The 26,699-nt window shown below is 35.5% G+C and overlaps 1 protein-coding gene across 1 annotated transcript in view; it reads left to right on the forward strand.

Annotated features, from left to right (window-relative positions):
* The window catches only part of LOC111053672 (neuralized-like protein 4), a 91,903-nt gene that overhangs the window by 36,578 nt on the left and 28,626 nt on the right, over window positions 1–26,699 (forward strand). Inside the window, 7 exon segments of the mRNA XM_039424030.1 lie at window positions 480–649; window positions 1,385–1,662; window positions 2,494–2,590; window positions 3,081–3,245; window positions 6,037–6,198; window positions 8,805–8,984; window positions 26,035–26,307. Coding sequence (XP_039279964.1) covers window positions 480–649; window positions 1,385–1,662; window positions 2,494–2,590; window positions 3,081–3,245; window positions 6,037–6,198; window positions 8,805–8,984; window positions 26,035–26,307 — 1,325 coding nt within the window.

The following is a 26,699-nucleotide window of genomic DNA, read 5'->3' on the forward strand; positions in this document are numbered from 1 at the left end:
TGTTTTTCAAAATAGACTCTTGCGTAGCACTGGTCACTTGCTAGTAATTGATAATTGAATTATTTTATTCATCTTGGATTACTCAATTACTTTGTATTACTTATTTGCTTGATTCAACTTATATTATTTGTTCATCTATATAGTACTGTAACTAATCCGTACCTCCATGTACCTTTGACTTTTACTGCGATTTACAACTCATTCTCACGCTCAGACTATGTCATTTTTGGTATTCTCTCTTTTTATAGAATTCCAAACAATATCATGATTACACTTTTTTCAGTAGCTGTTATCGTAGAAAAATATAGCATATAAACGAGTATGCTATATTTTCTCTATGCTGCTATGCATTTGTTTATTTTCAATCAATAGATCGATTTTAATTCAATTATAATTTATTAGATTATTAATTATAGTTTTATTAATCTCAATTGAAACATTTTAGTTTAAATTGTATGTGTTGAATGAATTGGCTTTAGGTGGGGATGTGTACCAGAACGGTCAGGTGATGAAGAGCAACTACTGCCGCTCGCTGGAGTGGCTGCGCGTGGGTGGGCGAGTGGGCATCAGACGCTGCAACGACGCCACTCTGCATGTCTACATCAACGGCACAGACCAGGGCATAGCCGCCCACAACATTCCCAAAAAGGTCAGTCACATTCACTCGCTATTCAATTCCAATTTGAGCTATTGTCTTCTGTTTGATGAATTATGAGTTTGTGAATAAAAACCATCCAAATTAGACAATATTCATTCCGTGTATCGTACCCGGTATAAAATTCCCACCAACTAAAGATGGCTGACCACTGAGCTCGCTATGAATGAGTGAATGAAAAAGTGTTTATTCTCAAAAAGCAACACGTTACAAACATTTGAAATGTAAATTGAACAATAATTTAATAGGATAGTACTCCTCACCTAGAAACGAGTCTGTGTGTGAGGAGGGTCGTGTACAATATGAATAAATTCAATGTTATTGGATGAAAAAGACTAAGAAATTGTCAATTCAATATGAATAATTACCACAATATCAACTTCTCAACTACACAAAAAGGAAAAATTTAATGTTACTTACTTATTGAGAAATAAGTACAATTTACGTAGCACTTAACACTTGTGAGAAATGTCTGTTTAAAAATTACTACTTATTCGGCTATAATCACACTCCTAAGTACTATGCAACATGTTATGTGAACAACTTATGTGTTAATAATATGTTGTGAGCAGATCTCTATAGTATGTTATTAGAACCTTGCAAATTTTATCCAGAAGTGAAGAAGAAAGTAAGACGGAATAATTGACAATAGATATTATATGGTGAGATATTATATGAATGAGCACGTCGGTTATAAATGATATATGTGAATGTGGGTGCTTTCGGCAGGTGTACGCAGTGGTTGACCTATACGGCAGTGTGACGGCAATCAGGGTGAGCAGTCGACTGCCGAATGCGCCGTCCACCTCGCTCAAAGATGCGGCCGCCGCAGCTGCGTCCAACACAAATTCCATGATCGGTGCCACCGCCGCAGCTGCGTCTAACACCAACTCCATGATCGGTGCCACCGCCGCAGCTGCGTCTAACACCAACTCCATGAACGGTGCCACTGCCGCAGCTCTGGTGCCTGTTGCACTCGCTCTCGAAGAGGACTTGTCCAGTAAAAGGTATGCTCTCTTATTTTAAATTCAATTTTGTCAGTGGAAATATAATTCAAATTCAAATTTGAATAATGTAACTTTTCATAGTGGGACTAATAATTATATAAATGAACTAAAAGAGATTAAAAAATTCTGACGCTTGATTATGACGAGAATCGTTCTAAACTAGTCTTCTTATGCGACTTTCAGTCGCGTCTAAAATAAAAAAAGGGTACTTTGAAGTTCTTTGTAATTAATCTTCCAAGTAGCCCTATCAAAATGGTTGAAAAGCAATACCTGCTAGTCTGTATCATTGCTGAGACAGACATAACTCTTACGAGCTGGTATAACTCCACCGCAATGTGTAAAAATTACAAATTTAATTACATTGATCAGAAAGAAATAGTGACTCCGGCTGGGTTCAAACAGGGAACCATCACGAACGTTGGCACTGCACCATTAATGCACTGGGCGAATTGATGATTTGATAGGTATTTTACCTTGCTGAGCAATGTCTGGCAATTCAAATAAAGTAAAGTAGTTTTAACCATTGAAATTATAATTAATTTGACTTGATTTGAATTGATCAGTAAAAATGAAATTGGCATATAACAATCTTCGGTGAATTCAGAATCTTCATTCATAGTTACAAGTCCATTTAGATATTAGATAGGTAGTTCAGATCTTCAGATGTAATGATGCGTCAAAGAACATATACCTGTCTTTCCTTTACAAAATCAGAAGTTATTTTCTTAAAGTAGGAAGTAGGATAATTGAATTTTCTGATTTCTGCATCATATTACTTTTGAAATTGAATTGATAATTGATTGGATATCTTCTTTTTCTTTTTATCAACAGGGAGGATGTGGCAGCATGGTCAGACACTCAAAAAGATGAGGATTCGGAGAGGAAGAAGAGTCCTCTTGAAGTAGACTCATTGAATGATGATTTAGATGTGAGTATGTTTGATTTCTAGACTGATATGAACTATTGTGTTTCTAAATATTGATGAAACCTTCTGATTGATCTTTCTCTACTCCCTCCATTCCCAACATTCACTTGACTTTATATGGTTTCATTATTCGTTAGCAGTTCATCGAATGCTTAAGCTGTATCAGAAACATATATTTATTTTTCCCCCTATAGCTCTCAACAAAATTGCAATAATTGGGTACTATAAATTGCAAGAATTATTGAAGTCATCCAAATAATTATAATTATTACAGTGTAGATGAGAACAAGATGGCTCAAAAAATTCTTGCAATTTGTCAAATTATTAAGCTCATCACTCTTTTTCTCGTACATTTTCGACCAATTCTACTACAGTTGACAATAGAATAGAATGACTTTTTGTTGACGTGAACAGCACTTTTTACTCTACCAATATTAAAATGTTTTATCTTTCAATATGTCAGCCTTACAAATTGATTATTTGTGTGTTTCAGATGGATGATGATTTCATGCCCCATATGAGCTGCATTGAATTCCACGAATCGCATGGCCGCAACGTGCAGTTGAGTGAGAATAGGGCGACGGCTCGTCGAATTGCCAGCTACAACCAGGGTCTCTTGATTACTCGTTCCTATCTTCCACGTGGTCAACTCTTTCAGGTTAGTTAGCTTTGTGATTCAAAGCTTGTTCACTATCTGTAAAATTCTTTCATCCACTAATCGGGTGTTATATTGAGTGATATGTTGAGGTCTGATTCAGAATAATCGTAGCCAATGAATTCATGCAACGCTGTTTACTAGATCCACACCAAATATAGCTTTAGCTTATTAGTTGACCTAATACATCTTGAACTAGACTCTAATCTGAGACCTTGATTTTGATTGATTTATTTAATTTCCTTTGCCAGGTCTGAAGAGACCTATGGCAAAAATCAAGTTACAGAAATTCATTGCAGACTCAAATCACGTAGATAAAGAAAAAACTAAAATTAAAAATATAAATAAAATTACTTCTCTTTTTACTTTCCTTGCCCTATTACCATAGGTAAGGAAAGTATTGCTTTCCGAAAAAATGTAAGGTATCCCAATTTCTAAATTTCTATACGTTTCAAGGTCCCCTGAATCCGAAAAAGTGGTTTTTGGGTATTGGTCTGTGTGTGTGTGTGTGTGTGTGTGTGTGTGTGTGTGTGTTTTGTGTGTATGTGCGTCTGTGTACACGATATCTCATCTCCCAGTTAACGGAATGACTTGAAATTTGGAACATAAGGTCCTTACACTATAAGGATCCGACACGAACAATTTCGATCAAATGCAATCCAAGATGGCGGCTAAAATGGCGAAAATGTTGTCAAAAACAGGGTTTTTCGCGATTTTCTCAAAAACGGCTCCAACGATTTTGATCAAATTCATACCTGAAATAGTCATTGATAAGCTCTATCAACTGCAAGTCCTATATCTGTAAAAATTTCAGGAGCTCCGCCCCATCTATGCAAAGTTCGATTTTAGATTCTCAATTATCAGCCTTCATAAACAATTTAAACAACAAATTTCAAATGGAAAAGATAGAGCATGAAAATCTCTGCAATTGATGTCCAGTAACATTTTTACCTAAAATTGAAAATAAGCTTGAAATTCGAGAAAATGTGATAATTAAATTGCAAACTGTTGGCAAGTGTTGGTTCTGTTAAATCATTCACTACGATGAGATAGCAGACCTCGTGTGTCTCCAGCGTTATTGTCCTATCACCAGCTGTCTCATATAGTAGACTTGAGATGCGCGAGAACACTAGCGTCAGGTGATCAATTTTCATAACGGCAAGGAAAGTTGTGTGAGTGCGCCACACCAGATTTTTTTGAGTAGTAGAATGATTTTTTTTTTAAACGAGGCCTGATACTAATACACAAATAATATACTTCGTTAATATTTACGATAGTCCAGAGGGGAAAATGAAACATTGAAAATTAAGACTAGAATTAAAATGCATGAAACAAAAATTAGTTTTACACTTCCTACAGATCTATAACAATATAAATCAGAGTCTAAAAATTGTATACATGTATCAATCTAGATCTGATGATTTCGATCCTTGTCTACAGCTACTACTGTTTATCATCAGACTGTTGTCGCTCGCCGCCATCAGCACACTCTGCAAAAGCAGCTACCGACCGCTTAGCATCATTCACGAACATTATTTCACCCTCGTTGGTCCAAACATTTCGTACACCATACTTGGTGATTGTGTCTCCTTAGAGAGCCAACCGCCTCTTGGTAAGGTCTTCACGAATCAGGGCGCCGCTTCCCGCCAGTTTGCGCTTCTGCGAAAACACCAGCGTCCGAGCATTGAAGCTGGAGAACTTGACAAAGATTGGACGGGGCGCATACGGCCGACACGATAAGATTGATCGATCAGTTGCTTATCGATATCCAGTCCAATTTTATAATATCTATTATCACATTGTCCGTGTCTTCACTACCACTTTCCGCAATACCAAATACGCAAAGATTATTGCGCATTTGATTATTATCGAGATCATCGTGATTCACTTGGTGTAGTTTTTCACGAGTTTTTCGTATTCCTTCAGCTTAGTCTTCAAATTATTGATTTCTGATTGCATATCGGAGAGTTGCTGCCCCAAACTAGATGATACTCTAGAAGATATCTTGTCAACTAGAATAGAGATAAGTGAGTCTTTTAAAGTGCTTGACACAGTTACTTTGATTGCATCCAAGGCATCAGAAGAAAGTCCAAATCTGGCATCGTCAGATAACGACCGGCTTATCGCGCCCAAAGCAGCGCCGGCCGCCTTATCTTTACCCTTGCCCTTACCTGCTCTGGATCCTGTCGCTTTAGGAGTACACATATTCACTGATAATAGGCGACTGGAACGATGTATGAAATTTTCAATAAATAAAACTTGTACAAAACACCTACACTAATGACTTGACACATTTTCAGACTAACCCATCAAGAACCGCACAAAAACAACAAATTATGAGAGCTCAAACAAACGTGATCTAACTCTCCAACAACTCAGCTACTTTTTTGAGAAAATAAGTACTCTTTCTCAATTACCTTTTATAGCATTCAACTTTTTGACGTATTTCTATCTATGATATGATACATCTTCTATATCTGTTTTGTTGTACTTTATTAGAATTACAGTTATTAGTAAGTTGTGGACATATAGATCTGGGCAGCAAGGTTGAATATTTATCAGGTCAGGTTGGACTGAGTCAGTTCAGATTCATCAGTTCAGTTGGATTGATGAAGTTGGGTAAGGATATAATCTTTCAGTTTGTATTGAATAGGTTGTTGGGTTGAGTCAGCAAAATGGATGATTGATTGCATTTGGAAGAAAGACAGACTTAAACTTTTTAACTTGAAATAGGCTACTGTAACGTTATGGAAAGTTGCTTGAATGATTCAAACGGTGTTTGTTGTTTTTTCAGATTAGAGTTGAAGGCATCAATAGCAGGTGGGTGTCATCGCTGTGCATTGGTGTGACCACTCACTCGCCACAAACCAGTCCATCTCTGCCTGTCACAGCTCTCGGTCTCAAACGCGACTCGTGGGTGATCTGCGGCGACTGTGTCTTCCACAATGGCCAAAAGGTCAGTCATCTCCCACTCCTATTTCAAACAATTCTTCAAGAGTGTATTTGATTTGTCAATTCAGTGAAGTGATCAATTATCGTCAAATTATTCATTATACGAAATATAATTAGCTTTAATTATATTACACAATTTTTTTACGAGCTTTAGCTCGTAATTATATCTTTATTTTTGTTTCCTTACTATAAGCAGGTTTTAATCGATATTTTCAGAATTCCAAACAAAAAAGTAACAATACTGTAATATCATGAGATTCGTTATTCATCGATTCTGCAAGAATTTGTCTTCCTATTTTGGTATCATTCAGCCCTTTCTACCGTCACGTTTGGAGTTTCAAGTTGTTTATGTATAGGTAGTAAGGTAGTTATCCACTAGAATTTAAGAAAAATTGAATTAATATTAACTTAGGAAGTCTTCTCCGTTAGATCCTCTGTCTAAGTATCTTCATTTTTTAATTTAGGTCTATTTTTTTAATACCAATTTTCAACTAAACATTTATTTTTTTAATTAGAGATTTAACATAATTCATTTGAGTCAGATAGTAATTGATACAATATAAGAGAAGGAATAAGATGAGCAGGTATCGTATTATATAGAGAACTTGATTGTTCTATTTTTGTGTGTACCGTATATTATTACTTTTAACTATTTTTTTCATATTAATTTTCTGTGTGTATACAGGGTCTGTATAATAAGTAACCGGACTGACCTCAGGAATTTTTTTATGGGCAAAATATGTACAATTTTTTATTAGATACACAGAAATATGTAATGTCTCTAGATGTAATGTCACAGAAATATGTGATGTCTCTAGGATGTGTTCAAAGTAGTCCCTATTGGAGTCGATAACACGCTGATACCGGATTTTCAAATCCCTAAACGCTCCCTGGAAGTCGGCAACCTCTATGCTGTCTAGAGCCCTCGTCGTAGCACGTTGAACGTTTTCCAGAGTCCCGAACCGCGTCCCCTTAAGTTGTCTCTTGATCTTGGGGAACAAAAAGAAGTCCGGTAGTGCCATATCCGGGCTGTAAGGAGGATGTGGCCACGTTACCCTCGACTGCTTGGCCAACTGCTCGGTGACGAGCAGGCAGGTGTGCGACGGAGCATTGTCGTGATGGAGGATCCAAGAATCGGCAATCCCCGGACGGACTCGATGAACCCGGGCGGTGCTATTTATGTATTAAGAGCGTAATGCGCAACTTTATCGCTCGCGCAAAACATTTTGCAAGAGCGATAAAGAAGCATTACGCGCGAATTACATACAACATTTTTTCTACAAATGCACAATCCTGTTAAATCACTTATATCTGGCGGAGTTTATAATAATTCGTCTACACTGATATCCATCATGGCTGTAGAATCGGTACAATTACCGACTTTTTAGGTTAAGATCTGACCGAGCGTGGTTTGTCTTTTGGCGAGCTGCTTATCATCAGCTGATTACCGAGCGTAAAGAAACTCAGCTGCGCATGCGCGAATGATTTGCGAGCGTAAAGAAAATCTACTGCGCATGCGCAGATGGTTAGCGAGCAATCCAATAGGGACTACTTTGAAGATATATAATGAAAAATTTTACATATTTTGCCCATAAATAATTTCCTGAGGTCAGTCCGGTTACTTATTATACAGACTATGTATTATTATTTTTAAATCAACCTGCATTATACAAATCCATATCATCATTGTGAAATGATAGTGCTATCACGAGTAGTCAACCTCCTGTGGCAAAATCGGTTTATCTTTAGTGAGATCCACTTCGATCTTCAAATCCTATGATTCCAATTTAACCAATGATGATAGTTGAAGCGAATCTCACAATAATACATTTCGATTTGCAATTCAACTACATACGTGAACCTAAATAACAAAGCTTCTCATTCAATTAATGCTGAATGCTGACAGTTTGAAACGTTGAAGGATAGCACAAAGCTCATGTCGTGTTGCTCCCGAGCTCAGCATTCGAAAAGGTGAAATCGCTAACATCATTAATTGTTCTCAATGACTCGGTCCTCCATTAACTTAAATTTCCGTAAAAATTCAAATATCGTTAACCCTCTTATCATTTGAAAATATCAATTCGAGTAATAGATAATATCACAATTATTACACATTCCAACCTGTGTGATAACATAAATATACTAAAATTTCGAGTAGCATTTTTGTGTTGGTTTGGTTATTGAAATGTGAGATCTGATGATAGTCGGAATCGTGTTGACTCATAATGTTTTTAAAATGGTAAAACTTCATTTTCAAACTAGCAGGTAATCCGTGCTCCACAAGGGTCCAATTAAGAACTTGACAAACTGAAAACTTGACGTAATAAAATGTTGAAAATAGGCCTTATAACCATCCTAAATTGAGAATCTGTATGCAAAATTTCAAGTTAATCAGTTCAGTAGTTCAGATGTGATAATGAGTCATTCGTGAATTTTTCATCCCCTACATTTATAAGCCCTACATTTATTTTCTATAATCATAGATAATCATACTCAACAGCAAAAATTACACTTACACAATAATACAGTTACATTAATTCTGTTACAAACAAAAATACATTCATGATAGATGTTTTATGATTGTGTGAGATGTGATGGTGGTGCTGACAGATAAAGTGCAAGTACGGTCCGAACCTGGACTTGGTGGGCGCCGGCCACGTGATCGGCATCCAGATCGACGTGGAGGGGCAGCTGCGGCTGGTGGTGGATGGCGTCGACCAGGGTGTGGCCGCCACTGCCATCACTCTGCCCTGCCGGGTCGTCATCGATCTCTATGGACAGTGTGAACAGGTACACTCAGATCACTAGAACCATAGAGAATGGTATAGATCGTTTATGTTACAAATTTCAAGCAGATTTTTTGTCGATTACTGTTGTCCATTACTATGACTGCTTTGGCCGGGTGAGAGTGTAAAGGTGCGTACAGACTTTCGCTCTGCTCCGCAACCGAACGTCACTCCAGCAGAGCGATTTATTTTATTTTTATTTATTTATTTATTCATTTACCAATTCACTAGAAATTTACAAAATAACACTTATCAACTAATATACATTGGTGTGGCTGGAAAAAGAAGCCTTGAGCTCCAGCCACGAGTTCGAAAATATTCTTTAAATTATTGGTACATTTGCCGTGATAATATTCTAAAATACAAACCAAAAGATAGTAAACCAAAAACCAAAAATATGTACAGTATAAATAAACACACAAAATCAATTCTTGAATCAAAAATCAACAAGCCCAATAATAGAAATAGGTAATATAGAAATTATAATAATAATAATAATAAAAAATTTTTTTTTCTTTTAGGTAATCAAAAAAACCAAGTTTAAACTGAGCGTGTTAAAAACAAGTCATAATTATTATGATTTAGTTTTCGATTTTAAAAAAGTAATTCTCTTTTACCCAGGATCTTATTTTATTTAATTTATTACTTGTAATTTTATCCCTAATGAAATCGTCTGGTATCCTATTTATTAGCTTATCGCTCTGGAACTTGAACTGATGATTGCTGGTTGTCAATGCAGTGAAATTTATACTGTAAGCACTTACACTTGCTGGTCTTAAATTGTAAGTGACATTGCGTTGAGTAAATAGAAGTGTATTTTTATTTATGAATATAATTAAGTTTGTTATGTACGTTTGGCGAAGCGTTGGTAAGTTTATCTCATCAAATATTAGTCTGCTAGAATAGCGTCTTGGTCTTCCTAGCGCAGCCCTGATGATATGCTTTTGAATAGTAAAAAGTTTATTGAAATGGGTGTCAAAGGCTGCTCCCCATACTTCTATATTGTAGTGGAAGATTGAGTGAGCATATGCATTGTGAATTGTTCTGAGAATCTTCAAGTCTTTCAATTGATTAATTTTGTAAAATATTGTAATCAAGTATTTTAATTTATAACAAAGATTTTGGATGTGAATGTCCCATTTAATATGCTGATCAATCGTAATTCCTAAATAATTCATTGACTTAACTCTTTCTATAGTTGAACAAGTACAGTTGGGAGTGTCGCAGTTATGATTATGTATTATTAGTTTTAAATGTTCTGAAGGTTGACCGCTTCTATTAGGTGAAAAAGTTATATATTTAGTTTTTATTGTATTTAATGTTAGAATATGACTTTTTAACCACGACTTGACCACTGAAAGACCGCGATTTGCACAGTTGAATGTTTCATCCCAAGTTGAGCCAGAAAAGATTAAAGCAGTGTCATCGGCAAAAGATAGAGCAATACCATTCGGAATGCGTAGTTTCAATAAATCATTCACATAAATCAAAAACATAAGAGGCGATAGCACAGTGCCTTGTGGCAGACCATAATCTTTAATAATCTGGATATCAGTTTCCAAAATTTGGGTTCGATCCTTCAAATAGCTTGCGAATAGTTTTTTGCTATCCCCCTTATTCCACTATTTTCCAACTTGTTTAATAAGATAGAATGTGGTATTGTATCGAACGCCTTCGCTAAGTCTCAGAAAACAGCAAGTGTTTTTTTATTACTATTGAAATTTTTGTCGATTATACTTGTCAAATGTAACACAGCATCCTTGGTAGATTTACCTTTTTGGAATCCATACTGGTTGCCCACAATAAATTCATTTTTTCAAGAAAATTCAACAGTCTGGCTTTTATAATTTTTTCCATGATTTTAGACAAGTTGCTGAGTAGACTAATAGGTCTATAATTTTGTGGATCATCCAGTTTATTGGATTTAGGAATCGGTTTTATTAAGGCTACTTTAAATTCTCTGGGAAAATATCCTAGTAGAAAGCATCTATTAACTATAAATTCAAGAGGACAAACAATATAGTTTGAAATTTTCTTTAGACATATGCTACTTATGCCATCCGCACCTGGAGAAGAGTTTGGTTTCAGCTCATGAATGTATTTATTTATTTCTGTAACATTGGTTGGGCTTAGAAAAAAGCTATGTAAGGTTCTAGGTGAGATTGTTTCGGGAATTTCAATTATATTATTTTGAATTAGGTTTTTAGCATATTTCTGGCCTACTGTTGCAAAATGTTTATTTAGTACGACAGCTTCAATTCTAGCTTCAAATTCTTTAGTTTTGGTTTTGGTAATTTCTTTTCTGCAATCCCAAGTTTTCTTAATATTACCTTTATAATTGAGAAACTTTTGATTATAGTATTCAATTTTTGCTTTTTTGATCAAAATGTTCAGAGTGTTTCTATATCGCTTATATTCCTCCTTCAATCTAATATTAAATGGTTCTTTAGTTAGTTTCCTATGCATCTTGTCTCGCTTTCTTATAGAATTAATAATACCCTGACTTATCCATGGCTTCAGTGGTTTTCTTTTATGAGGTATCTTAAAAGATCGTGAGCTAAGTTTAATGTGGTCCGTGAGTGTATTTATAAAAGCATCCACTAACTCATCAATGTCTTCAGTATTGTTATTAAATATCTTATCCCATCTTTCTTCTTCTAAGCTACGACATAATTTTTCATAATCAATTTTGACTACATCATTAGTCGATGAAATACTCTTAGTTTTTATGTTATTCTGATTTAAATGGATGGTTGTGCAAAAATGATCAGTAATATTTGATTCGATTACAGTTTATATTCTTATCTTTGAGAAATATATGATCAATACATGTCTTAGTATTATTTTGAATTCTTGTTGGTATATTTATGTAGGATTCAAATCCATTTAAATGAACAGCACTCAAGTATTCGTTCGTTAGATTGCAATTTTCTAATAGGTTCAAATTCATGTCTCCTAGCACCAAAAATGTGTTTCCATTATTAGTATTTTGCAAAAGAGAGTCGAAACTGTTTATGAAATCAACAATATTAAGTGGAGGTGAGCGATAGACAGACAACAGCGTATACTTCTTATCTTGAAATGTGAATGTAATTGCAATCGAGTTAGCTTTATCTATTTCTAAATCAATCAGTTCGAAGTCTATGATGCTATTGTCAATAAACAAGCAGATACCATCGCTTCTTGAATATTTGGATTTTTTATATATAGTTCGGTATCCATCCATAATAAAATTACATTGAGAGTCCTCAGTTATCCATGTTTCTGATAAAATTATCACATGAAATTTTGTTTCACACTGGTTCAGGTAACATATAAATTGATCAAAATTTTTATTAACACTCCTTATGTTCATATGCAATAAGTTGAGTAAACTCTCTGTATTACTATTTAAATAATTATCCGGCTTGAAGTTAGCAATATCTTGAACCTCCAGCGTATCATAGATACCAACATCAACTGTATCACCTACTTCAAAAGGCGTTGGATTGGGTAGAAAAATAATAACAACTTCGTTACTCATGAAAAATTCGCCTAGCCACCTACTGCACACGATAAGATAAAGATTTATATTAATAGGATAATGGAGTCTTACCAATATTGAAATCCTAATTATTGACAATATTGTGACAATGATGTAGAATACAATTATTTTATTGATAAAAATATTCAAATCAACCTGTTCTTGTTCAATTTGTGGATCTTCGGCTCTAATAAAGCTGTTTGGAATCATTCTATATAAATTTACAATAAACATAGTAATAAAAATGATTGAACGTTTTCAAAATTGCTTTCTATATACCTTTGGCCGTTCAAATAAAATAATACCAAGAAGTCATCTTTCAATAAATCAATCAGCAAAGACAAAAAACTAATCTCGCTTGAATTCAACTTTTTAACAGTTTTATAATTATTAGTAATATTGTATTCTTCAGATACATATTTAATTTGACGATTTCTCATAAACAGTATGAAGTAAATTAAATCCTGGAAATAATAAATAATTCTACCTGAACTTCTGTTCATCTTTATACAAAATTGATCTATAAAAGTCATAAAATCATAGTTTCCATCTAGAAAAACACCAAAAAAATAATAAAATTCATGTTTCGAATGTTCTAAAGTAATCAGAATATAGTTCTTTCTCAGTTTATCATTAGACAATGTAAATAATAGGCCTATTGCGAAACATAACTTAGTGTTATAGAAAAATATCTTCATAGTTACAAAGTAAGACCTAAAACAAAATAATTCGGCCATCTATAGTTTCACAAAATCTTTCTCATTTCTCACATGTATTGGCTGCTTACCTTATTTATTTATTTATTTATTTATTTTTACAATATCTCTTTGGAGACAACAGGTCGAAACCCACAACTGCCTCCTTAACTCAAATTATAATGTCAAATTACTATAAATTATAATATAAAAATGAAAATTCTCATGCATAATTAATTATATAAATAAACTATAATATTAAAATAATAATAGAGTAATTAAACTATTATACTATTGAACTAATTAAATCAAGTGATGATGCAAATTAATGATGCCGATGAGTGCATAAATATCAAATTATATAATTAAACCATCATATAAAAGTAATATTAAAGTGATAACCAAAACTTACTATTAAAGAAATATGAAAAAGAAAAGCATTACTCAAAATGTATCAGTAACATACTAACAGAAACCACCACAACTGCAACAAACCCAATACTACAAATAAATCCAATCACCAGACACTTAACTGAAAAAAAAGTTTCGAAGTGAAAAAAAAACAAATGTTCATCAAGTTACTATGGAAATGCAGGAGATGTGTTAATTAATGATGATGACTAAGACGATGAACTATGATGATTATGCCGACCCTAATAATGTGATAACTACAATGAAGATGACAATTATGATATGACAACAAAGCCCAAGTGATGAAGCAAATTATTTTTTTTAATTGAGTCTGCAAACTATCATGCTGATAAGTGGATTAATATCCCCGTCCACAAGAGAGTTACATGCGCACATTATTCAGAAGGTTTTCACATTTACCTTTAAAACTAAACTGACTATCATGAAATATATCTGAATCCTTACTGTACATATTATACAATCTAGTTGTTCTAAACCTTCCTCCTTCCTAGCCAGTATCCTACCATCCTTAACCCATACAAAACGATAGCCTTTTTGAATAGCGATGTTTGGCGTTTGTTTGAGTGGTGGGGCACTTGTGGTGGGAGGGTGGGAGCAAGATGCTGATAAGCACACACTCGTCCATCAATCAATGACTGGCATACCGTTTTTGTTGACATTCCAGGATCCTCTCCATCACGATTTGAAGCGCCTTTAAAATAAGTCAACCAATCTTCTTTATCTTTTCTTCTAATAAACTTGAAAACAATTGGCTTACTTTTATTATTGTTCCCTGACGGCAATCTCGTCTATTGTGATACATGTGCACGTCGTATGAATGTATCTCCATGAGAATATTTCTATTTTAATTTTCAAAATGCACGACGTATTCATAACTAATTTAGAAGAGTTTGCAGTCGAACAAATAACTTGATCTTCAATGATCTCAATTTCTTTAAGTTTATCACTGCTAATTATTTCCTGAAGTGTGGAGGCTTTTATTATTGAAAACGCTGAACCAGAGTCAACTAGACATTTGAATGTAGTTTCACCATTATTGAAATTCGCTGGTACAAAGGGAAGAGCTTTGTTAGAATAAATCATCCCACACACTTTATTTTCAGATTTTCTTTGCAAATTTTGAATGAAACGTTTCTTAGAATTAGAAATTTTATTTTTCAATGATTTCAATTTTGATTGTTTTTCTACTTTATTTACTTTTGACACTAAGTTTTTTTTGTTGATGAGGCTAGTTTGGAGTTTAAATTCTTAGTGCAATTTCTTGCAATGTGATTGGGTCCATTGCATTTATAGCATACAAATCCCTGCCTGTATCCTCTGTTGGGATAGTTATTTATGGGTCTCTTTTCAAATTGAGGTGTATTGTTATTATCCCTATTAGTCCTATAGAAAGCATCTCTCTCGATGTCTGCAAAATGTAAATTTTGTGCCTGGATACAGATTTCATCTAATTGGGCTAGAGTTGTAGGTTTGTTCATGAAAATTAACCTTGACCTTTCGTGAGGACTCAGACCACTTAATATTGTAGATACGACTTCAGCTTCTGATTCTTCCAATCTCAATAGCAAAGCACTCTCTTTTATCGACACCACGTAAGCTGATATAGGCTCAACCGGCGCTTGCAGTCGATAAAATCGATCTTTGACTATTGTTGACATAAGTCTCTGTGGTACAAAATAGTTCAGAACCTCCTGGTGGAATTTATCAAAAGAGTGACTTGAATTGATCGCCATAGTGATTTTATCGCATAGAGGCCCAACTGTGAATGGCACTAATAGTTTTAGCATCTGGCCGTCATCTATTTGAGAAAATGACTGAATTTTTAGTGCAATTGTTAGAAATGATAACAAATCATGAATATTCAGACCATCAGTATGTTTCAAATTTTTAGTCAAAGACTCAATGGGGTTATGTATTTTTGAATACATTGAATGTTGTACCTGATTTTGATTTTGACTCAAAATTATATTATTGTCAGAGCCTGCAGCTGCATTCACCTCTCCAGTTGGCGAATTTATTATGTTCACAGAAGGTAGATTCAATAATTTACTTGTACCTGGTTGATTTGAAACTACAACATTTGATGTATTTGGAAATGAGAATGCACTAGGCGATTTCATATTAGCTGGAGAAGGAGGCCTACTCTTAACTTGTTTACTTTGCAAATCTAAAGTACGAGCAATGATAGAAGGCAACATATTTATCATTTCATGCAACAAGGTCAATGATTTTCCTTGTTTATCTGGTGTTATTGTTGGAAAGGCTTTCAAAGATTGTTCAATCACTGAAATGAAATGAAGAATCTTCGATTCTAATTTCACAATTTCTTTTCTAGTCAGTTCCGACATTGATTCAAGTTCTTCCAATAAATATAGAATTCGAGAGCTAATTTCCTTTATTGTGCTATGAGATCTTAACGTTTCATAGGACACTTGTCTACGTTCAGTGAGGTCAGCGATCTTTTGTCTAAACAAAGTTCTCAGACAATCAACTGTCTGACTTTGCATTTCCGATCTATCTAAACCTAGTATTTCCAATTCGAACAGAAGTTCATCTTTCACTAATACATCTGGGTTAATTTTATGAGACAATTATGAATTAATTACACGGTTACTTGTAAATGCCGTTTTCACTATCTCCAGTGTAACCGCCATGTTATCCTATTATAATCAAATCTACTAATTATTAATACTTATAACTTCTACACAATTGAAAAGCTTGATAATTCAATATCACTAAAATTTTTCCTACTTTAGATATAAATTAATGGAACCTGATAGTCTGGAACCTGCTACTCATTAAATCACTTTTAAATTCCATTAATTTAATAATATTCCATCAGAATTCAATTTTCCCATTTCAAATTTAAATTTCCAATTCCAACACAAAAATAGGACCAGAAAATTCACTAATTAACCGTACGCTCTGCTACCAGTTTTATAGTGTCTTTTGAGAACCTAAATTCTCAGACAACTATAATTAAGTTTGGAGTTCGGAGTTTGGAGTATAATTAAGTTTTTAATCATGCGAGACCCCGATGGTGGAGGGGTTAGTGAAATTTCTAGTACTATTCCAGTGGTGAGGAATCCGAAATAAAAATCATTTGACGATTGATTGCCTCTATATTAAATATTTAAATTCAAACAACACTTTACAATAAATACTTTCTTCAATTAAAGATTATCTTTGTCTTTAAGAGACCAAATTTAATTGTATTTACGTCTTTAAGAGACCAAAATCTAAGGGACACATTGAATTCTGGTGGGGAAAGATCAAGTACTCATCTTGTAGTTATCGTCGCGATGTCCGGAGTTCCTGGCGGAGATGGATGAAGGGTGAAGATGATTAGTCGTCCTCCAGGAATGTTCAGGCGTCGCGGCGACAGATCCAAAAGGGAGTTAGTCTTGTTCTCTCCTCATCAGCGTTCAATGACGTACGATTCCATCCATGGTTGGAAGAAGTCGCCGGCCCTTTTACAATGGAAATTCTCAGCCCGATACAGAAACCTGATGACAAATTTACAACAGAATTAGAAACATAATAATTACCAATATCTAATAGGATTGTATTCAATTGATGATCTAGGTAGATCATCAAATAAATACAATTCACCGCTTCCTATGAGGAAATAAGTAATATTATTAACATACATAAATCGGACACTTTCACTTCACAAAAGATGAATTATATTCAATGACAATAATAAAAATACTCACCCAAAAGGGGTATTGAAGATCCAAAGTATAGAGGGAATCAATCGTCAATTATCTTAACTATCCCATAGCTATAAGGGGGACTTTACTTCTAAATTACAATTACATTAAATGTCCGATTTACTTGGACAATCAATCTCCTGGAGAGAATGAGAATGTACCCCCAAACGAAAACATTACTGGAAATTGAAAGAAAATCTCAAGAAACAATTAACACTATGACAGCTGGGATTAGAATGATCGCTCTCCTAGTTTTCAGAGGCGCCCAGACTGATCAGTTTTACCATCATTACTTAAAATATTTACCCGATCGCCGGTGAATTTCTCTTCGCCCACTCTCTTTCTCCTCAGTAAATAAGGAAGGTGATACGTTCAAGCAAGAAGGAAACTAGGAGAGAAAAGTTATTTCCCTTTTGCAAGTTTAGAATTATGGGATTGATTCAGCATACTTCTGGCGTCTAGATCTGTCGTGAGAATAGATAATTCCAAGTGGGATCGTGGGAATCAAGGACTTTAATAAGATTCTGATCATAATTATAACGATTTTAGAAATGCTGGCTAAGTTGCCAATGAACAAGAATAAATTTACTATCTTCATGGGAACTGAAAACTACTAACTTAAGATAGAATAAATTCCATTTAATAACTCAAAATTTTGGTACAAACGTAAAATGAAATGTTTATTCATTCATGTTTCAAAAGGTTAGGTTTTGCTTTGAATAGGCCTACAAATAAATCGAGAATTATTTCCACAAAATAGTTTAGAGAATAAATGCTCATTGCTCATTTGAATAAGCCCGCTTCAATCAATCAGCTGTCTCCCATTGCCAAAATAACAACAATATAATATTGTGAATTTCCCTCATGTTTACTGCATTAAAGTCCTGGACTCAAATAAGTCGAGAACTTGATAGACGAAATGGAGTTTTTGATGAAGCCGGAGTTTAGAAGATGAAGCCGAAATGAAGATGAAAACGAAATGATAAACAATAACCAATTTGGTTTTCAAAGTGGTAAAAGTACATCTGATGCTTTAATAAAATTTACGAATACCCTACCCTCTCTGATAGAATAAATTCCAATTTGAAAACTATTGCTGTCTTTCTAGATATCCGCAGAGCTTTTGACACAATACCTCATAATACTTTGTTCGACAAACTTGAGTCCTTTAGGGTTCAGGGGGGTCCCCCTTGACTTATTTAAAAGCTACCTGAGTAATAATAGAACCCAATCTTTAACCATTAATGGTTAACAACCAGTGTCACAGACTTGACTTCGTATGGTCCTCCTCAGGGTACGGTGCTATCACCCATCCTCTTTATTCTATATGTCAACGATCTTCTAAATTTAAGGCTTCTAAATTCAACTATGTTATCCTTTGCAGATGATACTTCAGCTATGGTAAAACTTGTAATGAGGTTCACACCATAGCTGAACAAAACTTATTACAAATTAAGAATTCGCTAGATAGAAATACCCTGTGTTTGAATATAGATAAAACTAGCTACATAACCTTCTCAGTAAATAAAATAGGGCAGCCTGTTGATAATGAAGAGTTAAAGCTCCACTCAAGATGCACTTCAAACTTACAGTAGGTATATGTGATTGTCCCACTATAAAATAGTCAAAAATATTAAATACTTGGGAATCATAATAGATGATCATCTAAAGTGAGATGTACATATTGAGTCCTTCTGTAGAAGAATTATATATTTATTTTACAAATTCTATCAAATAAATAAAATTCCAAACAAGAAAAATTTAGAAATGGTACATCATACTCTAGTTAAATCAACTTTGTAGTATGGCATAGCTGTTTGGGGGGGGGGATGTTTCAACTGTCATATTGAGGAATTATTCGTGGCGCAAAAACTAATCATTAAAATTATTCTAAACAAACCTGGATTGTACCCTACGGAGATGGTTTTTAGTGACTTTGACGTAATGACAATACGACAATTTATACAGGGTGTTTCAGAAGTAGTGTCGAACAATTTAGGGTATTGTTCCTGGATGATAGGAGACTACAAATGTCGTATTTGAAGTGGCCAAAACTCAGTGGTTATCCTTATAGCTGCAATTTTGTTATTTTCACTTAGGAATATTTATCTCAAGAACGAAATGTTGTATTGATTAGAAATTTGGCATGAATATTTATGCTATAAAGACTCAACTTGAAAAATAAAATGGAAAAAGAGTTAACTCTTTTTTAAGAGTTATATCACATTTTTCAAGAACCAATATTTCAAACTTCATAATGAGTTTCAGCTTAGGTATAGGTTCATACTTTTATGTTCTAAATTTTTTTATGTAAAAAATAAAAGAGTACAATGTTTCAATCCAAAGTTTTGAATACCCTAAGTTGAAAACTAAACAGTAAACAGTAGATCAGAGTTTTGCTTGATGATATATGTTATATTCTATACATACATGCAGGAATCACTTGGGAGACATACAAACTCATTCTGAAGATGCTTGCCAATTCAATAAGGAACATTCCCAAGTCAGTTGAATTCGGAAAGAGAAATATAATTATTATTGAACGAAAATCCTAAATAAATACTGCAAATCACCCCGAAGACCTCTGCTTTTGTCAATGTTGTCAATGTCTGAAGACCCTGTTGTCAATGTCTGCAGTAGCAGAGGTCTTCGGGGTGATTTGCAGCATTTATTTAGGATTTTCGTTCAATAATAATTTTATATTAATTAGCATTTGAATAAATGCATTCTCTATTTAATTTCAAAGAGAAATAGTTTATTTTTTCATTTTATGTTTGCAGTGATAGAAGTGACAACATCAACAAGCTTTTCTTCTAATAATCGAATTCATAGAATGTGTGAAACAGTGTCTGTGATTGTACTACTTTCCCGCCCGCTGTACTTTTAGGGGATCAGCTGTCGGGGAACTTGGTTGGCGGGTACGATCACGACAACCAGACCCCTCATAGGCCTATCCAGCAGGGGATTCTCTGTCGGGAAGCTTAGATGTTGTGAGGAGCTTTATTGTCGCCGACAACTAAGCTCCTTCGTTCTAGTAGGGGATTTCCTGTCGAGGATACTAGTTGACGGCAATGGTATATTTTGCCAGGGGATTTACTGACGCCTGTGATCAAAATAGCGAGGAGACTAGTTCGACACTACTTCTGAAATTTTCTGTATATTAAAACCATAATTGAATACTCGATAAAATATAATAAACTCAAACTTTTTCCTCGCAGTTCAAATTCAATTGCAAATAATTATCATTCAAGGCTCACTGCAAATAGATATGTCACATATCACACCAATATTGAATGTTTAAGGAAACAATTGATCTATATAAGCACTAAAATAATAAACCTTATTCCGGACCACTTCCTCATAGACTCTAAGATTAGTAGAAAAACTGAACTAGAAATAAAAACCTGGACATACAGTAACCTTTTCTTCCATATCGACGTATGAATCTCGGGATTTCTGCTCAAACTACTGTTTGCAAGGTCAATTCTTTTAGATATACAGATTTGTTGAAAGTGGACTCGCTTACAATTTTTGCACATTTTTCTCTTTTTTCCTACTTTCTTCTCCAATACTTCCCTTTTCTTCTCCTCTTCGCCTTCATACCTTACCCTTTACCCTTTATACCCTCCACGTGCCTATTACATGGGAAACCGTAGTTGGCTAGGTATTTTTCCGCCTTTCTTCCTTTTCAGCACATCTCACCATGAAGCCTGTTTTTGTATTTTATTAGAAATTTATTTTTGATTGTGATTTTTTGTGTTCTGATTTCTTTTATGTATATTGTATTGTGTTGATTTGAATAAAATTATTGATAGATTGATTGATTGAAACCCCTACCTACCTACCCTATGGCGCTACAGCCCTCTGTGGGCCTTGGCCTCCGCCACGATTCTCCTCCATCTTGGTCGATCCTGACACAACTCTCTCCAGTTTCTCACTCCCATCACTCTAAGGTCCTCCTCCACACCATCTATCCATCTCTTTCTTGGACGACCTCTCCTTCTAGGTCCATCTACTTTTCCATTCAGTGTCGCTCTTGGAAGCCTCTCATTATCCATTCTCCACACATGGCCAAGCCATCTTATTCTCTGGGACTTGACAAATCTAACAATATTCTCACCCTGCAGTGCTTCCTCCACCTCTGCATTCCTCCTTCTCCTCCATGTATCCGCTGCTACCCTTACCGCACCAAAAATTCTCCTCACAATTCCTCGTCTTTCTTAGTCATTGTCCATGACTCAGAACCATAGCATACAATAGGTCTGATCAGAGTTTTATAAAGCCTCATTCCACTATTTTTACCTAGTACTTTTGATGTCATTAGTCTCTTATTTATATAGTATGCTCTGTTCCCACTCATAATACGTTTCTGAATTTCATCTGTCTTATTGTTTCCAGCATTGAGGATAGTGCCAAGGTACTTAAACTCATTCACCCCTTCAAATACTCTCTCTCCCACCTCCAAGTCAATCATTCTTCTTCTAGTGTTCACTGCGGACATTCTCATATATTTTGTTTTCCCATCATTGCAACCCCATTTTTTGTGCCTCGCTTTCTAAGCTGGAAAAGCATTCCCTTATGCAGTTAGCATTTCACGCCATCTGCATAAAACCACGTCATCTGCATATAATCCTACCTGGCTCATTCTGAAAAATATATTTCCACCCAGGTTCAGCTTCTGTATAGCATGATGCAAAGCGAGGCTGATTAATACCGCCGCTAGCGCATCGCCTTGTTTTACTCCATTGGTGATGCATATCTCTGTGCTTTTCCTTCCTCCAATTGCTATCCTTGCCATAGACCCTTCCAGACTCATCTTCACCAGTCGCATAAGTTTTTTAGGAATGCCAAATGATTCAAGTGCCTTGATAAGCTGTCCTCTATTTATTGAATCAAATGCCTGCTTGAAGTCCACAAACAGTAGATGTACATCCCTGTCATACTCTATACATTGTTCTAACGCTTGTCGCATGGTAAATATTTTATCAGAGGTTCTCCTCCCTCTTCTGATTCCGCACTGATATTCACCTATTATTTCCTCTGCATATATTGAAATTCTGTCCATTAATATGATTGAGAATGTCTTGTAGGCCAGATTGAGTAGGGTTATGGCTCTGTAGTTGCAGCACTCCTTCTTGTTTCCTTTCTTATATATGGAGACAATGATTCCAACATTCCAATCACCTGGCATCACTTCCTCTTTCCAGACTTGGCAAATCAGTTGATGCAGCTCCCTGCTCAGCCCTTCTCCACCATGTTTTATCAGCTCAGCTATTATCTGGTCATTTCCTGGAGCTCTATTGTTATTGAGTCGTCCAATAGCACTCTTTACTTCATCATGAGTAGGCTATTCCACATTAATTTCTGGTCCAAGAAAGATGCTATTCTCTTCATCCTCATTTCTTTGTTGTTCATTCAGTGCAATCTCAAAATATTCCACCCATCTATCCAACACCTTATCTTCCTCCGTCACAGCATTTCCATCCCTGTCATTACAAATATTCAATCTTGGCTGGTAACTTTTGATCATGCTTCTCACTTCTTTGTAGAAGGCTCTGTCATCTCTCCTCTCTTGCAAGGCTTCTATGTTTTCCAGCTGTCTTTTTAATGATTCTCTTTTCTTTCGTCTACATGTTTTGCTGGCTTCTCCCTATAATTTTCATAGTTCTGTCTTTTCCTTCTCTGTAGCATTCTTTTCCTGTCTTCATTTCTTCTTTCAATCCTCCTTTGGCACTCCTCATCATACCACTTCCCATTTCTTGTTTTAGGCTCTTCACCAATTGTTTCCTTAGCAGCTTCCACTATCGCCCTTTCCATGCCCCTCCAGTAATTTTCCACAGAATGTATCCAAGTACCTTGATCAAGCTTTTCCTCCAGCTTCTGTCTGTATCTCTCACTTTCCTGAGTAACCTTCAATTTTTCAGAATTACATCAGATTCTTCTTTCGTTCTTACATCTTTGTTGGTTTGACAGTCTTTCTCTCACCTTAACTCTAACCAGGAAGTGGTCTGTCTCACAATTTGGTCCTCTAACGTCCATCACCGATGATGCATGTCTTTTAACAACTAGTATATGGTCATTCTGATTTACCTGATCACTTCCCGGTACAGACCAAGTTCCAAGGTTGATTTTTTTGTGTTTGAAGCAAGTACTTTCAATGATCATATTACAGGAGGCCGCAAACTGTCCCAACATTCTGCCATTATCACTTTTTTCCTCATGCAATGAAAATGTTCCGGCCACATCCGCCATGAAAGTTTCTTGGCCGACCTTAGCATTGAAGACTCCTTATATCAGTTTCATATCATATTTTGGAGACTCTTCTACAGTTTTCTTCAGGATGTCATAGAACTCTTCCTTATCATCATTAATTTTTTCTTCAGTGGGTGCATGTACAGATATTATTGTGGTGTTTCTGAGGCGACATTTAATTTTCAATTTATAAATTCTATCAGATACAGGGTCGAATACTAAAATGTGCTTTTCTAGTTTTTTGCTTATTATGAAGCCTGTTCCGAACAGTCCTGTTCTAGTTTCTGGTCCACTATAGTACATTGTGAAGTTCTCTTTGTCAATTCTGCCTTGGCCCTGTCATCTAATTTCCTGCAGAGCCACGATATCCAAGTCAAATTTAGTAATTTCCTCTGCGATTTCCATCATTTTACCTGGTCTAAGCATAGTCTGAACATTCCAGGTTGCCAGCTTCAGTACTTTTTTTGCTGCCGTCTTTGCCCTCCCTGCGCATCTCACAATGCCATCTCCCAATACTGTCCCCTCCTGGAGATCCGAATAGGGGACTGTTTTACCTCCAGGAATATTTGTTGTATCAGGACCTGTCTTTCTAAGGATCGCCGTTTGGCTTCTTTAAAAATTGTTATTTGAGTCTTAAGTTCTACGACCAACCCCCAATTTGGCGGACCAGAAAAGGAAAAGGAAAAGAAGAAGAATATGGCCAAGGGAGGCCGACAGAAAGAGTAAAGTAAGAATGGCACAAAGCTAAGTCAATGAAAATAGTACCATTCTAGAAATTTGAAAGTTCCAAAGCATATAGAAGAGAAGAAGGGAGAGGGAATAAGAGCTTTGGAAAGGGGTCCCGTTAGTCGCCTCCTACGGCAAGCCGGGATACTGTGGGCGTATTTTGGTGTTTGGTGTGACAAATTGCTGAGTCAGGTGGTCAACTCAGAGCTCCCCCAACCCACAGGGGGCGATTGATTGAAACCCATGACTCAGAAAGTCGATTTAGACCCGAGTGCTTATTCTATTACTGGACTCTGTAAGTCCAGAACTTACAGATCCCGAGCTCGGAAACCGCCCCTTAGAACTTTCTTCCTTAGAGCTCCTCCATAGCTCTTCCAATTTCCATCGGCCTATTATCGTGTGGTTGATTATAAGGGTGGGAAAATATAGGTTTATCCATAAATGAATATCATTTATCAAATATCAGATTTGCTGATGATGTGATGTAGTTTCAAAGAATTCTGATGAGATGAAATTTATGTTGAACGACCTCGTAGAAGTTAGTAGTGAAAGGTCTAGGATTAAATGCGAGTAAGATAAGTCTGATGAAAAACTCTTCACAGGATCGAATGGGCGTGATTCTTGGTATCCTATAGTGAGGTCCACGTTATAATGGCAGTGTAGGAAGATAGGAGAAAATGGTTGCCAGATCTCAGCCTTGCCACCCAAACAGCTGATACTGGATATCTGATCAATTAAAATGTTCATTATTGTTGAAAGTAGTTAATCATATCTTATTTGACAAGAAAATATATTCTAGAGATGTAATAATAAATTTTCATGATTGAAATATTCTAATTATGGTTAAATATTTTGTCAATTAGTTGAATTTCTACATTGTTGATAAACGATGTGGAAACATCGCAAAGCGTGAAAGAAATAGCGCCATCTGCTTTGTTGAATGATAGACAAGGATAGCAACACCATTGCAAATCACACAATGCCATTATAACATGGACCTCATTATAGAAACTCTGAATAGGAAATTTGTATTTAGATATAAATAATTTTTTGTTCGAGATAATCAATTTACAAACTGTAACTCTTGAGCCCTGCAGAAATGCACTGACAATCTGGCTTCAGTGATGGCTTCGGCTACTCATTTTTTTAGATTCTTATAAAAATCGGACTCAAATGCAAGTGAGAGAGCAAAATTCAATAAGATCTTGAAATTTGATGAAAGCAAGCAACTCTGTGTGCTGCACGGGGCTAGTCTATTCTTACTAACTTTATGCGGCTCTATAGTCCTGGGTGGACCTTGGCCTCTCGCTCCCGGGCCCTCCACCACTGCCAGCACACAGAGATCGAACAGCCATATCGTCCTGGGCCTCCCTCTCCTTCTTGTTTCCATTTTATAATAATCTCATCCATCATTTTTAATGATGCCCACTCCTCAAACATTCTAACCACAAGGCTCAGTCACTCGATTGGCCTTTCATGACCTCACAATATTTTCTTCCCCAATTACTTCATCAATCTCACAATTATTACCTAGCTCCCCAAGTCCTTTCATCGCATTTTGGCTCCCATATCTCCTGACCTAGTCTATTCAATTTTACAAATGTTTCTGGCCAAATTAGAAACTATTATGAGTTTACAGTATAACTAATAATAGTCATTATTGTCTACAATTATGTTTTCTGTTACATTAATAAAACCTTGCTTCCGTTACAGGTCTCGATAATCACTCCTCAAAAGGATACATCGAACGTTCTAGCCGAAAGTGAAGCACCCGCGGTACTGAGGAAAGGAACTTTGGACAGTATCGAGAACGATTTCAGAATCAGCACTGACAACCAGGAGATTGACGATGATGAAAATGAATTGAATGAGGTGACACAAGAGAAAGCCGATCTTGAGAGTCACGAGAAAGAATCTCCAGTTGACATCCCGAGCAGAGAAGATCCAATGAGGGCGAAAAGTGACAAAACTAATGAAAACATTCAGGTATGTTCCTTGTTCAAAACATTCATTCACTAACTTATCGATTTTATACTTTCAAAGTTATATCTTTCTTATGAACTAGGTGTTGTCCTTAAGAAGCCACCTAATGGAGATGTCGGTGCCTAGAACGTAGGTATATTAGAATCTAGATCTTCTTAATTGAAGTTTGTTGGCAGACCTATTGATATTTATCTATCAGACAATATTATTGCGACTGCTGTATACTCTTATAAGCAGGTCTTATGAAATAAATATTACAATTCCTGTAATATGCATTTCATAATAAAAATATGCTGCAATACTAAAATCACCTGTAAAAAGTATCCTGTATTATATAGCTTGGTCAATAAAATTATTGATGCGCAACAAATTAGAGGAAAGATGATTTTTTTCAG

The sequence above is a fragment of the Nilaparvata lugens genome, chromosome 3 (genome assembly GCF_014356525.2).
Source record: "Nilaparvata lugens isolate BPH chromosome 3, ASM1435652v1, whole genome shotgun sequence".
NCBI lineage: Eukaryota > Metazoa > Arthropoda > Insecta > Hemiptera > Delphacidae > Nilaparvata > Nilaparvata lugens.